General features: G+C 37.7%; 1 protein-coding gene across 2 annotated transcripts in view; it reads left to right on the top strand.

Moving 5' to 3' along the window:
* Nucleotides 1–15,081, top strand: part of ntrk2a (neurotrophic tyrosine kinase, receptor, type 2a) — a 64,177-nt gene that overhangs the window by 40,200 nt on the left and 8,896 nt on the right. For both annotated transcript variants that reach the window (XM_089119304.1, XM_039674878.2), the window contains 4 exons: nucleotides 5,986–6,174; nucleotides 11,217–11,347; nucleotides 11,429–11,601; nucleotides 11,881–12,121. In XM_089119304.1, the coding sequence (XP_088975430.1) occupies nucleotides 5,986–6,174; nucleotides 11,217–11,347; nucleotides 11,429–11,601; nucleotides 11,881–12,121 (734 nt within the window). The remainder of the gene's footprint in view (nucleotides 1–5,985; nucleotides 6,175–11,216; nucleotides 11,348–11,428; nucleotides 11,602–11,880; nucleotides 12,122–15,081) is intronic.

Genomic DNA, 15,081 nt, shown 5'->3' with positions numbered 1-15,081 from the left:
ATTATGTATTAAAAAAATCGTACAGACCCCAAACTTTTGATAGGTATATACTTTGCAAACACAGACAAGTGTAATTATAAAAACAGTGAAAAGTCGCAGGGAACAAGCCAATCAAATTCAAGGACCAGAACTTGCCACCCTGGCTCTGAGCCAGTCAATCGCCCCATTACTACAGCTATCAGTGTCTTCTCCAGCTCTAGATGATGTCATAATAGCTATAAAACGGTGTTGACGTCCTGTAAAAAGTGTTCATTATTTTCACAGACACTTTTGCTGGTAAGAAGACGCTTGGGTTTTCTAGTAAATGCTTTAAGCTGTCATGTGCTATCAGAGGGGTCATCGCAACATGGCTGATCTCCAGTTTCCTGTTTTATTTTCTCAGATATCAATGAGGCTAATGCGCCTCTACCGCCGCTATATCATTCAACATGCCACTGACTCTTTAAGCCAAATATTCTGTCTTGACAGTCTCTATCTTTTACTTACTGATGAATAACTCTGTTGTAGAAGTGCAGTAGGCAATCTAAGAGTACAGAAGGAAGATGATGTCAAGGTTAATGAGATTTACCCACGTAAGACAAGTTCCTGGATCACTTATGGAACAACCGGCTTTGGGCTGGAACAATATTTTTTACAATATCAGGTTGGGTTACGGATGGATCTACTTGGTCATGTGTTTTTAATTATGGAATAGCTACCCCTTCATGCAAATAACAAGTGTAAATAACCACAAAAGGCATATTTCACATGAATAGCAATCAAACACTTTGTGCAGGAGGTGGTCTAAGGCCACATGGTATTAAAGGGGTCATGAACTGGCATTTAAATTTTTTTTATATATTGTTGTCTGAGGTCAACTTATGACGTTTGCTTGGTTTTTACATTCAAAAACATCAAAATGAATAAGTAATAGGCTATTTTCTACCCTAGTATTGAGCCTAGTTGAAAAACACTGGGTTTTTATGGGCGTCTCGCACTGAAGACTTGGAAGTAAACGCCCACTGCTGTGAGTGGAGAACAGTTTTGCATATTATAATGAGTTTCAACTCACCCGTCGGTGCACTTGGGGGAAATTGTTTTGAAAACGTCCAATGTTGTAAAATGGCAACCGGAATGATTCGCCCATACATGTTCGACCCAGAGTCCGTGTGTTGCACAATTCCTGTCAGATCCAATATAGACGGCACAGCACCGTTCTTTACTCTTAATCGCTCTGCAAATCCAGTCTTGTTTACAAAACAATCCTCAGTGAAATGAAGCGAACAGAGGGACGATGTTTTACCTCATCAGCTGGAACGTCATTAAAAATAAAGTTTAACCATGTTTAAAGTTTATTGCTCGGTAGCTCGATCCGGTTTGTCATCACGAGGTAGGCCTATGTAATTTTAGCTATGCGTGTAATGCGCGAATCGGTGGGCGGGGCTAAACCGGCCGTGTTGAAGTAGGCGTTGATCTTCTTCTGCAGGGGTGGTGTTTTATCCTCGTTGATGTCATAGTTCCCCACTTTGAAAAATGAGTCGTTGGACTAACTATTGGACTAACAAGGACGTTTTCAGTTCTGAAACTTACAGGATATTCTTATAATATGATGACCTCTTAGATGTCAAAAGCTCAAGGATAATTAAATTTCTCAGTTCATCACCCCTTTAAGATGCATTTTGGTCAACTGGATCACGAGTGGACGACGCTAAATACAAGTGTAAAGGGTTTCTTAAACGCTTTGAGCTTGTCCACTTTCGACCACTTCCACAGGTAGTCGAAAAAACACATTTGACTGGCCTTCGTAATGTAAACGCTAATGTGGTCGAATGTGTTCGAACAGCCACAAGACCGTCTTCTCTCCGCCTACTGAGTTAATGCATTCATTGTGGGAAGAGCTCTAACCAGACGGGATTTAAACTTTGTTTGGTTTGAAGAAAAACGTTTGAAGGGACTTAAAGTCTGTTCCTCAGTCTCATTTATGTTAAATATGGCATCTGACACCTGAGGAACATAGGTTTAAGATATGATTGAAGGATCGGAAATGTTCCAGCGTGATTTCTGTCTTCTATTCATCCTACTGTTGTGCAACTTAACATTTAGATGTTCAAGTAGATGTTCCAAAATCAACATCCTGTTTTTTCTGGAACAACATATCAACCCCTTTATGTGCACTGAGTAAATGGATGGGGTTCGGGTTATGATTGGTGGATGTCTTGTTTTTGTATAAAGACAGCCAAACCACTGATCTTAAGACAAGACACTACAAGGAAAAAATGACCCTTATGATGCATTATAAATGTAGGCTTAATCTGCTGTTATAATGCATTGTACTCTTAAAATTATAACCACAAATTGGCAAGTATGATAATGTATTGTTATCGTACTCTATTTGAAGATGATACAACGTATTATAAGGTTGTTATAAGACGTTATTCATGTATTATAATGCTTTAAGAATACCCGTATAATGCATTATAAACAGGGGTGCAATAACTGGTGCGCATGTGTGGTAAAAATAAACAACGTTTACATACTGGAGTTGGATTTTTTCCATCTCTGGTAATATAGAAATCATGATGAAAAGTGTGTTCATTAATTATAAGGGGTGCACAGTTGATCCATGATCCGTACGGATAAAGTCACATGGTTCGGCACCCGTGTGATTTGTGGATAAACTGGTAAGGTCAACAGTCTTAGAGTGAAAGTTTATCATTTGGATGAGTTTTGTCTTGCCAAGTTACACATTCGAACGATTTTAAATACGGAAGAAGAGGTGAAAAATGCGCACAAACTCACTCACTCGAAGCGCGCAGAGACAGAGAGGCACGTTTCAGAGAGCGCTCAAATATTAAATTGATTCCTCTTTCGCGTTTACTTACGCTTGAACTGACACATGCACACAAAATGATGTCAAAATACTCGTCTCGACAATTATTCTCTTGGTTATGTCTTTAAGTGAACAGAAAGAAACCGAATGTGTGTCAGTATATTCGGTCCATGCATTCGGTCTTAAAGTGACAGCAGCCTAATATTCCTGCTGTTTTCTGTGTCATTAATGTTAATAAGTTAAAAAAAAATCATCATCATCTACCATGTTTGAGAGGAAATATGATAACGAGGAGAGCAGTCAGGAGGAAAGTGATGACGACATGCTTGTAGGAGAAGTGTGACGCGTAAAGCGTGAGTACCAAGCAGCATCTCCAGTTGCTCACTTGAGAACAAGACATAAAAAGTTATGTGCACCCCTGTTTATAAATACAGGCTTCATAGAAAGTGCTACCAAATATTTATATATATACTGTATATATATATATACTTAAAACGAATGTATAGTTGATATATTGATACACAGGTTTCACAATAAATAGAAGCATTGAAGAAAATGAGTTACACTCTCAATAAAATGTAAGACTTAATCTAAAACTTTTTTAAAGGGGCCCTTGTGCTTTTTTCCAACTTTCTTTAGTGTGTAATGCTGCGGTTTGAGCATGAAACATGCAAAGTTCCAAAAGTCACTCCTAAGGATGTTATTCCAACGCATTCTCATCCCAAGGCGTCATATACTGACGCTTTTGCCAAAGCGTAGACATCCAACGCACATGGCACCCTTTAGCGTCAATATAACAGGCACAGAGTATGGGTAGGAATAGGTCTGGGGTAGGGTTAGGGTTAGACCACTAGGAGGCGCCTTCTGCCCCATATCTGCGTCTCATATTGACGCTAAAGGGTGCCATGTGCGTTGGATGTCTACGCTTTGGCAAAAGTGTCAGTATTTGATGCCTTGGGATAAGAACGGACTGTTTATTCTCTTTGTCAGTGTCACTGTTTCCGAACTCGTCACAATATTCCTTATTTAAATAATCCCTGCCTAAGGGATACGCAAAATAAAGGGGCGGGGCCTGGTTGAGTTAGTTAGTAGTGTGTTGAAACTCTCAGTTATGGTAAGTGGCAAAACATTTCCCATACACGCTCGAAACGCTTGACTAATCACAATACACTGGTCCAGCCGACCAATCAGAGCACATTGAGCTTTTCACAACGAAGGGCTTCATGGAGATAGGAACTACATTTCACAAAAGCATCATAAGCCTATGAGAAGATCGTAGAACAATTTCCACCAATGGTCTCTGTGATCAACTTACCTTACGATGCTTTTGGGAAACAAACATGGACATATACACTAGATATCGCCTTGGCTACGGCAGTTCATTAGAACGAATGTGTCAATAGAGCCGCCATCTTGGAACAGGGGAGCCCCTCCACTTTAATGCATCAGCGTCAATGTAGACACAGGTCTAACGGAAATAAAATCACCATAAATCATCATGAATGTGATTTTCTTTTCTTTTTTTTTTGTTCCGTTCCAATGGTCAGACATGTCTTTATCATTGATTCCAGAAAAAATAAAAAATAAACATTTAAAAAAAAAAAAATAAACATTCTTCCAAGTTCAGATTTCATTCGTGTGAACATCATACACAGCACAAAAGTCTGCCACCATCAATTAATTCGAAGTAAAGGCAGAAATAGCAGCATTACCTAGCTACTTCCTATGACAAGACCCCTGTTCCAAGATGGCGGCGGTTTTGACGCATGCTTAGAACCCCAAGGTGACGTCTAGTGTACAGTATATGTGTATGGGAAACAAAGCTTACCGACAGACTGGGAAGAGAGGTGCTGCAATAATGTATAATATGTGAAAATAATGTGTTTTTGAACATTCAAGCATGAAAACCTATTGTAGTAGACCCCAAAAACAAAATCAAGACTTTGTAAAAGGGCATAATAAGTCAACTTTAAAACTGTATTTCCAGCTAAAATGCTTTTTTGCAAAGTATCATTTCCTGGGAATGGTTCATGATAGATGTATTGCTAAACATTGTAAACCTCATGGCAATGGATCATTTACACCCTTAATGGCAATTCTGTTGAAACATTTTGGTTTTCTTGGCTCTTGAAGATGTTTACATGTGCACTATTAATTTCTTTTAGTTGGTTCCTTGTGTTTCATTCCAGTTTCAACAGAAAACCGATTTCAGACACTGATTGAGTATCATGACGACTGAACACTGTGGTTTTAGGGGTAGTATTATTAATCTTGGAATTAGTTATGTTCCCCTTTTGCTTTAATGACAGCAGACTTTAATAAAAGTTTATATAAAACCTGATGATCTTGTTCTCCAGGATGATTTGAGAATGATTCAAACATCATTGTGTGATTCAGTTGAATCAAGAACATCTGACGGTCTGAACAAAAAGCATGATATCAATGTCTCAAATGACTTGATTAGTGACCAAGACATAACACAGAATTTTAAATATTTTGTATTCAGTCTATGTCAATGAATAAATAAAATCCAGACGTTTGTGTTGGTCACGATGATCATGTTTTTTCCAGCATAATTTGAGAATGATTCAAAGAGTAACTTGTGCTTCAGTTAAATCAAGAACATCTGACCATCTGTATAAAGAGTCACAGGATGTCAGTGTCCCAAATTGAATTAGTGACCAAGATATTTAAATGTATCATTATCGTTTTATATTATGATGGTTCAGAATCCTACCTTTCTGTTTATTTCCAGCTTGTAATGACCAACTTGTCCCACATTTTCATTGTGGTCTCAGAGTTTTGGACCCTACTTTACATACAAAAATCCTGTCAGACAGGAAGCCCCCCACTGTTTTCTTTCCCTCCATGTATTACATTTTTCATCTCTGGTTCTGCCAAAACGTTTGACTTTAAACTGGAACAGTGTCAATCTTTTTAAATGGGCTTGCTGTCCCGGAGAGACCTTGCAGTGATGTTTTTAGTTCAACATTTCTGATGGTTTTATTGATCATTTTTGTTTAATTTTGTTGTAACATTGGATAAAGAGATTGTTTATTGTGTCACAGAATATTAAACTTCACTTGCAAATGTGTATGATGGCAAAAAAAAAAAAAAATGACATTGTAATAGAGAAATGTTTTGGTTCTGAGTGCAAATCTTTGTCTTTGACACAGGTCCTTCCTCAGTCATCAGTAATGACGATGACTCTGCCAGCCCTCTTCATCATATGTCCAATGGCTCTAACACACCCTCGTCCTCTGAAATGAACGCGGACGCCGTCATCATCGGCATGACCAAGATTCCCGTCATAGAGAACCCGCAGTACTTCCGCAGCACCAGCAGTCTGCTCAAATCTGATACCTGTGAGTACCTATCTTTGATTTTTCATTTGTGTCTTGCCAACTTATGAAACAATACTAGCCCAATTACTAGAAAAAAAAAAACAAAAAAAACAATATGGATTTTTTTTTTTTTTTTTTTTTGGGGCAATGAGACCATTTCAAATAAGTACATTCCCCCCAACATATTATTTTAAACTTTATTTCGATGGTCCACTTTAGACATTCTACTAAATGTGACATTGCAGCTAGATGTCAACTAACACTCATTATTCAGGGAATGATTATTTTTTCCTTAGAGTATTAGTAGGCTGTTAGGTTAGTGTTCGTGTTAGTACATGTACATTTAAAGTTACTTATAGTCAATAGAATGTATGTTGGGTAGCATCAAAATAAGGTTTAATACTACTAATAGTAGTATACTACTAATACTATTAGTGTACTAATACTCTAATGGTGTTTAAACAATGTAAAAGCAACATGTACTGTAATTTAAAGGCAATAAATAATTGACTATTTAATTAATATACTTAAAGGGTTAGTTCACCCAGAAATTAAAATTCTGTCATTAATAACTCGCCGTCATGTCGTTCCAAACCCGTTAGACTTTTTCTGATGAGACTTGATCGCTTTATATGATGAAGAGATTTAAAGGGCACATATCTATCTAAATCCACTTTTTTAGCCCTTAAATGCATTTTGTTGTATATTTGGAGTGTTTATAAGTACAGAAAAGATGAAATTATTCTCTTCAGGTGATTCATTTATATCTTTATATTCTGTTTTGGTCATATTTTTCAACCTGTTCAGATTTTTCTTTTGAAAAATTACGTCACAGTATTTGCAGCAGAACTGACAAATAAGGACATTGACTACCGGCCCAACACTTCAATCCGCCATTTTTATTTCTCGCTCGGATTTTGTAGTCCAAGCTCAATGATGCAAGTTACGAGAGGGCAAGTCAAAATGTTCGGTTGTTGGATGTAGTTATCCGAAGCACTTCAAGGATTCCCACTTCAATAACCTCCGCCGGTATAAAGAAGGGTTTGCCGATCGACTTCGTCTGAATGAGGGGTCAATTCCTTCTATCTTTGGAGACGATGAACAGAGCATTTCGATAAGCTGTAAATATCGTTAATAAAAATAAAGTACTTTACTTTCTTAAAACACATGGTGGTCATGGTTTACCAGTACCTTTGTCTTTCTCTGTTTTTGTTTTGAAAGTAACATTATACGTCTGCAGTATTATTGTTCTTGAGTTTCATCATGACAATGCTGTGTTTTCTGATGCTTTTCTAAACGTATCATATTATCAATACAGATGTTTAGTGGTAAGATTATACCGTAGTCATTTATTTTATTAGTGTGCTTGTTTTAACAAGAGAAATAATTGACTTCCACTAATAACACAATACAGTTACACACCATTGCACTACATTCATATGAAGACGTTGTTCTGCAGGTTCGTCGTCGTCTTTTTCAACTCGCTCGCTCTGGATCGCACATGTAAGGCTTGATGGACAAGTCTTCCGTTGTTGGCATTTTGTTAACGTGTGAATAAAAATGTTCTTTGACTCTATATAATCGTGTATCTCTAATCTAACTACAAAAATGGCCGAACGGGGTGGATTTGGACCGAGTGTGAACTCAGCGACCTGTAGAGCGGGCGGGGTATGACGCATCTCCTTTGCATTTAAAGGGGCCGCTCCAAAATGAGTTGCTCACAGACGCACATCAGAAAAGGGGCCTGTGGAGCTATAATAATGAGGAATTCAGACCCAAGCATTGCAGTTTCACTTTATATAGACCACAAATGTATGATTTACATGTAAAAAGTATGATATGTACCCTTTAATTTAGTCTTTCATTCACATATAAACATTGATCAGCAAACATAAACAGATGCTCAACCGAACCTGCTTGAACAAAAAGCGATCGTGTCTCTTCAGAAAATTTGGACTAAACTACTCAATACATTTCAATTAGTTTAACCAATCTCTTTATGATTTTTTTTTTTTTTTACGTCAAAGTGGTAGTTGCAGAGCTGTCAATGGAGGGACAGAAAACTCACAGATTCAATCAAAAAGATCTTAAAAGTTCATGTAAAGTCAAGAAAGGTTTGTAACAAAATCAGGGCGAGTAATTAATGGGAGAATTTAAATTTTTGGGTGAACTATATCCCTTTAATTTTTTTTTTTTTTTTACATTCTGTTAATGAGGATGTTGGTGGAAATGTGCTAGTCTTAATGGCCCTACTGTAGGCATCATTTTATTCAGGAAAACTGAATTAGGGGGGAACATACTCAAACATTGATTTGGCAGGTTTATATGACTGTGCATCTGCATACACAATCACACGGCATCTTAAATATTTATTTTATAATCCTCATCACTTGCCTTTCTCTTTTTTTACATTCTCTGTGTCCTTTCCTTCCCACTCTGGTTACTTTTAATATAGGGTTATGGTGTACTGTAGATCGATGCAGCCTCATCATCTAGCTCTCGCTAATGTAATCGGCTGACTGGCTAGTTTTTCTTCAAAAGCATTTCTTAATCACATTAAGGATAAATCTCTAAGAGTGCAGTGTCTGTTCAGAATCTTCTCTCTCTCTCTCTCTTTATCTCTCTCTCCTCCAGCACACTAAACGGCTGATTAATCTCGTCTTATCTCTGCACTGTCCTCACTCTCTTGAGGGACGTCTGGGATAAGAAACGTCTCTTTTCCACCAATTCTGAAATAATCTCTTGTACACCTTTTATTAAATTATGTCCAATGTCCGGAATTGCATGTGTCTGATTATAAATAAAGCTCTTGGAAACCCATTATTTAATAATTATTATAAAAAAACATAGCCATTGGGATGTCTATAGAACACACACACACACACAAAATAGATATTTTGAAGAATGTTTCAGCTCTCTTTGTCTATATGATGAAAGTCAATGGGGTCCAAGTTCAAAAAGGGACATACTTTAATCCAAGTCTTCAGAACCATTGCGATCACTTTGTAAATCCAAAATGTTGACGCGTCAAGTCAACATATTTGATTCGAGCTCTGTTTTGTTGATCAATGATTTGATTTGATCAGAGAGTGAATAACCACGTACATTTCAAGTGAATGATGACAGTATTTTCATTGTTTAATTGGTGGAGTCTCCAACAAGGTGAGTTAAACCAGATGTGTTTGATTAAGGAGACACGCCATTTATGTCTCCCGAGCTTTAAATAGCAACCTCTAAACTTATAACTTCTTCAATTAGTTGACTTTGATGTTGATTAGCTTCAGATAATATACAGTATAGGTACTTTATGCATATTAGTATCTTACTAACTCAAGTATATTCAAGGATCTGCCCAGCTAACATAATGGCCCTAGTCTTATTATTACCGTGTTATTACCATTTGTTACACATTCTGGTTCAGTCTCATGAGTTTGGTTAATTTCAGGTTTGCCTGAACTTTTGGATTTATGTCATATCTATTTTAAAAAAAGTGTCTTTCTTTTGGATGTTATGTTTGAAAAGGTCTGATTTATTGTCTTTCTTGAATTACTTCGATCCTTCGAGGACTTCTTTGAATAAAGAATCCTTTAACTTTCATTCTCTAACATTTTCATTACAGGACGTCTGACCATCAAGCTATTTTTTGTGAACTCTGCCAGGCGGGTTTATCCATTTTGGATTACTCGTCCTGTTTTTTATTAAATATCCAATTAATCCTCTCTGAACTGTCTTAAAGGTAGAGTAGGCAATTTCAGAGAGGCTAGCAATAGCAAGCTAGCTTTGAAAGCATAAGATCCCACCATCCTTTCAAAGTGTATCCAAAGCCACACGTCCTTCAAAACACATAAACGAGCACAGCGGAGTCTGTAAAAGCTTCACAAAAGACTGTGTTTAATTACCTCATGTCTCAAAGCACATACTATTACAATAATAATAAACAGCTTAAAGAAGTAGTTCACTTTTAAAAAACTTTTGCTGATAATTTACTCACCCCATGTCATCCAAGATGTTCATGTCTTTCTCTCCTTTATTAACTCCTATTCAATCTCGTTCATCAAAATGAACGAATCTTTTCCCGAGTCATGACTCATGACATGACTCGTTCGAACAGGAGAGTCACGAACGCGCATCACAGAACAGAGCAAGGCGAGCATTTGAGCTTATAAAACTTAAACTTTGTACATTTATTTTTTAAATGACCGATCGTTCCGCTATATTTCGCTAGATAAGACCCTAATTCATCGTCTGGTGCCGTTTAAAGCCCCTTGAAGCTGCAATGAAACTCTCATTTGGACCTTGAACTGTTTGGTTCCCATTGAAGTCCATTATATGGAGAAAAATCCATATAAAAACCTTAATTTCTTTTCGACTGAAGAAAGAAAGACATGGACATCTTGGATGACATAGTGGTGAGTAAATTATCAGCAAAAGTTTTTTTTTTAAAGTGAACTACTCCTTTAAAGAGCAAGGACCTGTACCACCTGACTGCTGCAGATTCATTTCAATGTTGATAGTGTTGACATAGAAACGTATAAATCCGAGTCTGAGGATGTGAGTTGGTCCGGGTAGAGCTTCACAGGTTGCCATCTCATAGTTAACAATTGACATGGCGTGAACGCAACATAAGCTCATTGTGTCTGTATACAACTCTGCATAGCCTTCCATGATGTGTGATGTCTATGCGAATACATATGTTGACAGATCATTGCATTTCGTATCATCCATCCTAGAATGACCTATACCTGAAGACCTAATGTTTCCTGTTTGAAAGAATGTTCCCGATTCTCCTGTTTCTGAGACTGTTACTTAGTTTCATATTTCATACTTTTGCTTAGTTCCTTAAGTTTCCTGATTTCACCGCCTCTTGAGTCTCCAGTCTTCAGGGGTCATCAGCTTTTGAGTCTTCATCCTGCGAGCCACAATCTCGATCCCCAAGGTCACAAACCCATGTCCACCATGTTTGGCTACAATCCCATTATACTATTTTGGGATTGAAGGTTACAGAGTTGAAAGGCAGAAGCAAAAAGGCTAAATGTGGCATTAATGTTGTGTTCTTTCGACAGTTGTTCAGCACATTAAGAGGCACAACATTGTACTGAAGAGGGAACTTGGAGAAGGAGCGTTCGGGAAAGTGTTCCTGGCCGAATGCTACAACCTGTCCGCAGAACAGGAGAAGATCTTGGTGGCGGTCAAGGTTGGCTGTGTTTGATGTTAGCATACTGATCGCTATACGTTCAGTATGCTCATTGTATTTGTACACATTCTGTGTCTGTAGACATTGAAAGAGGCCAGCGAGAACGCCAGGAAGGACTTCCATCGTGAGGCCGAGTTGTTGACCAATCTGCAGCATGAACACATCGTCACATTCTACGGAGTGTGTGTGGAGAGCGATCCGCTTATTATGGTGTTCGAGTACATGAAGCATGGCGACCTCAACAAGTTCCTCAGGTACAGCTTCCTGAACGCATTGGAATCCAATAGTGCTTAGTCACATTCTTTAATTGCTTTGTCCTTGTAAGCCAGTAATTACACATCATTTTTCATGTAGCTATTGAAAATCTGTCGCTAATACAAAGGAAACCATAGGACTTTCATTGCTGCTTTTTAAAGACAGTGTTCTGGTTGGTAAACAAATCTAAATGATCTTTCAGGATGCTGATGGCCAGTTATATAATGTTTTAGTTTATCTCTGAGTTTAAAATGATGAACGTTCTCTGTTCGCCCCAGGGCTCATGGTCCTGATGCAGTTCTGATGGCTGACGGACAGGTACAGCAGCAGGCAGAGCTCACTCAGTCTCAGATGCTTCATATCGCGCAGCAGATCGCCGCAGGCATGGTGTATCTGGCTTCCCAGCACTTTGTTCACAGAGACCTGGCCACACGAAACTGCCTAGTCGGGGAGAATCTCCTGGTGAAGATTGGAGACTTTGGAATGTCCAGAGATGTCTACAGTACAGATTACTATCGGGTAAGATTTGCTTTATCGTTTGTCTGTGCTTTTTCAAAGTAAAGAGCCCCTATCATAGCATTTAAAATGTTCCTATTTTTGTTTTAGGAGTTCCCAAAAACAGTTTTACATGCATGCAAGGATAAAAAACACTTTATTTGTCTTATAATATGCATTTATTTTTAACTGATTTGCTCACTGACTCCCAAATGACTCGTACAACGACTCATTTTTCCAAACCACTCCTTTGCGTGACGCTAATCGGCGGTGATTGGTCAGATGACAGACCCAGTTATTGTTTGTTAGCATAACGCATAAACATAACAACTCCAATAACAGCGACAAACATTTCACATATTTAAAAAAATTGACATTGGAGACCTAGAAGCTGCGCTGAGCATAACTTACACACACACGCACGTGCGCACATACTGTACATATTCCCTCCTCGCGCCCCGACGCTACAAAACCGTTCAAAACCCATAAAAGCAACAATTATTAATAATACAGGTTGTGATTCGAAGTTACTGAGCCCTCCTTCAGGAACAACCGCTTGCGAATCCACATTTGAATTCATTTATGTTTTTGAACTAACGTTATTCGTCAATAAAATGATGAGAACACAATCGGGCTATACTGTTGTGGTATCGTTGCAAATATGAACTCTAACCACAGATTCTTCACATGCTCGTCCCTGGTAAATAAAAACAAAGTGGCTGAGCTATCTTTGCATTGTAGAACACAGCGTCTTCCCGACATGATGCTATGATGAAGTATTTGAATGTGTAGACTTCTAGTTTACACTTCCGTCTGCGCGCGCAGTAACTGGGCGCGGCCAATATGTCTCTACGTCACGATGTAACAGCTAATGACTCGTTTCAAAAACAATTCATTTCATAGACTCAGAGTCGACTCTCTTTTTTGAAAAACAATAACTTTATATACGGTGCACTTTCAGATATAAATCTTTGCAGGATGTTTTCATTCCCTTAGAGCTATATTCCACACCATATGAACAGTCATTTTCAAAAATCCATGATAGGGGCTCTTTAATTATAGATAGACATTCTAATTCTAATTTACATTATTAATAGTAATATTACATAATTATGTTTATAACGTGGTTAGACTTTAATAATACTTTAATAAAGACAGCAGCCCCTCACGGACGACTGCTGTCACATATAGTAAAACAAAACATCAAATAAAATAGTTCAGGCCTCGTCCGCTCTCAACCTTCACTGTCCGTCACTCCTCCGTTATGCTTCTGCTCCTCCGTGAGAGATACGAGACCGGTGCGTCTCGCCGGTGCCGCTCATTAGTGATCATGCCACTGGCCTGGTGCCCTCGGCCTCCTCCTACTTGCCACAATGTTACTGGTCCACTGTTACTGTTACTGATTAAAAAATAATAATAATAAAGTGATGTTTATTGCTGTTTTGATATACAGTATAATGCAGTGTCGTTTAGGCATCCGGATGTCCTCGTGTGTATATATATATTTATATGTGTGTGTAAACAGCTTTGATGTCATTTTAGTAATGTGTAATATATTGATAGTTTTTCAGTGCTATTATTATTAATATTAATATTATTTATAGGTAACCTAAACGAACACCTCCGTTAGGAAAAAAAGTGGTCAACTTAATGAAAAAAAGCCCAACAATATAATTTAAATTAAAAATAAATGTGTGTGTGTATGTGTGTGTGTGTGTGTGTGTGTGTGTGTGTGCGCTATTATTATTAATATTACTTACATGTAACCTAAATGTAGGAAAAACCTAAACCTAAAACACCTCCTGTAGGAAAAAAAATCCTCTTTTTGGAAAAAAAGTTCAAAAATATAATTATCTTAAAACTAAATGTACCTGTATATATATATATATATATATATATATATATATATATCACATTCCTATTTATTAGTTAAACTGAGATCGAGATGCATTACCTTCTATTCCGTTTCAGATTCATTTGTTGGAAATTAATGCTGACTTTACAAGGACACTTAAAGGCGATATTCAAATCCTTTTCCCAGTAAATGTATAAATCAATATGCTTCTCATGGTTTTTTTTGCTATACAGATCACTGAATACAAGCTATTCGAACACCTTGACCCTACTGGCTCTCCTCCTGTATGATGTCAGCAGTATTTCAGTGTGTGTGTTGATTCACTCCCGTCAGTTAGTCTCTCTCAGATTAGGAGTCGGAGAGGAAGGTGGCGTGGGAACAGGAAAGGGGGGTTACTATGGCAACAGCAAAGAAAAAGAATCGAGCGCTTGCGCCATAAGACAGAAACTGAGAAAGTCATTAAAGATCTCTCATTAGTATTCACCCCCAAATTCAGCATGAGGGCCTACCGAGAAGGAGAGGGGTAGGGGAAGTTAGGGGGGGAAGACTAAAAAACAAATCAAAGATAAAGAAATCAAGAAATCATACCTTACACTTTGGTAAATAAAGCATTTGAAGAGAGACAGACAACTTAATTTGTTCTTTGATAGCATGATGTTTTTATATTGTGTTCCAGTCATGTATTCAGTGTGAATCATCTATCCAGTGTTTTAAAATGGGTTGAATGATGTTTCTAAATGCAGAGATTTGCTATTAGATAACTCTCTTCATTGACAACTGTGCCAACAAGTTCATTCAAGTTCATTTATCTCTGAATACTGATGAATATCATGACACATCTCCATTATACGAGTCTCCATTGAGATTCAAATGCAGGTCAGTAGATTTGTGTGTGCGCGCACTGTGTGTACACCATTGATTAGGCCTATAGAACAGAACAGTTTCCATAGAAACAGCTGGTCAGGCAGAGGCTGATGGGTGGATTTGAAGTTGTGAAAGCATGTTGTGTAACCATAGAACTTCTTATGAAGCCACATTTGTGCATTATAACCTAAAATTTAAGCTTTAGTTGAAAATCCTCATTGTCGTCTGTATTTAATTCTTTAATTTGAGAGTGAATTGTCTCGGT

This window comes from Pimephales promelas, chromosome 14, assembly GCF_988280905.1.
Source record: "Pimephales promelas chromosome 14, fPimPro1.hap1.1, whole genome shotgun sequence".
Taxonomy (NCBI): Eukaryota; Metazoa; Chordata; class Actinopteri; order Cypriniformes; family Leuciscidae; genus Pimephales; species Pimephales promelas.
The sequence above is the reverse complement of the archived record's forward strand: the minus strand, read 5'-3'. Positions and strand labels throughout refer to the sequence as shown.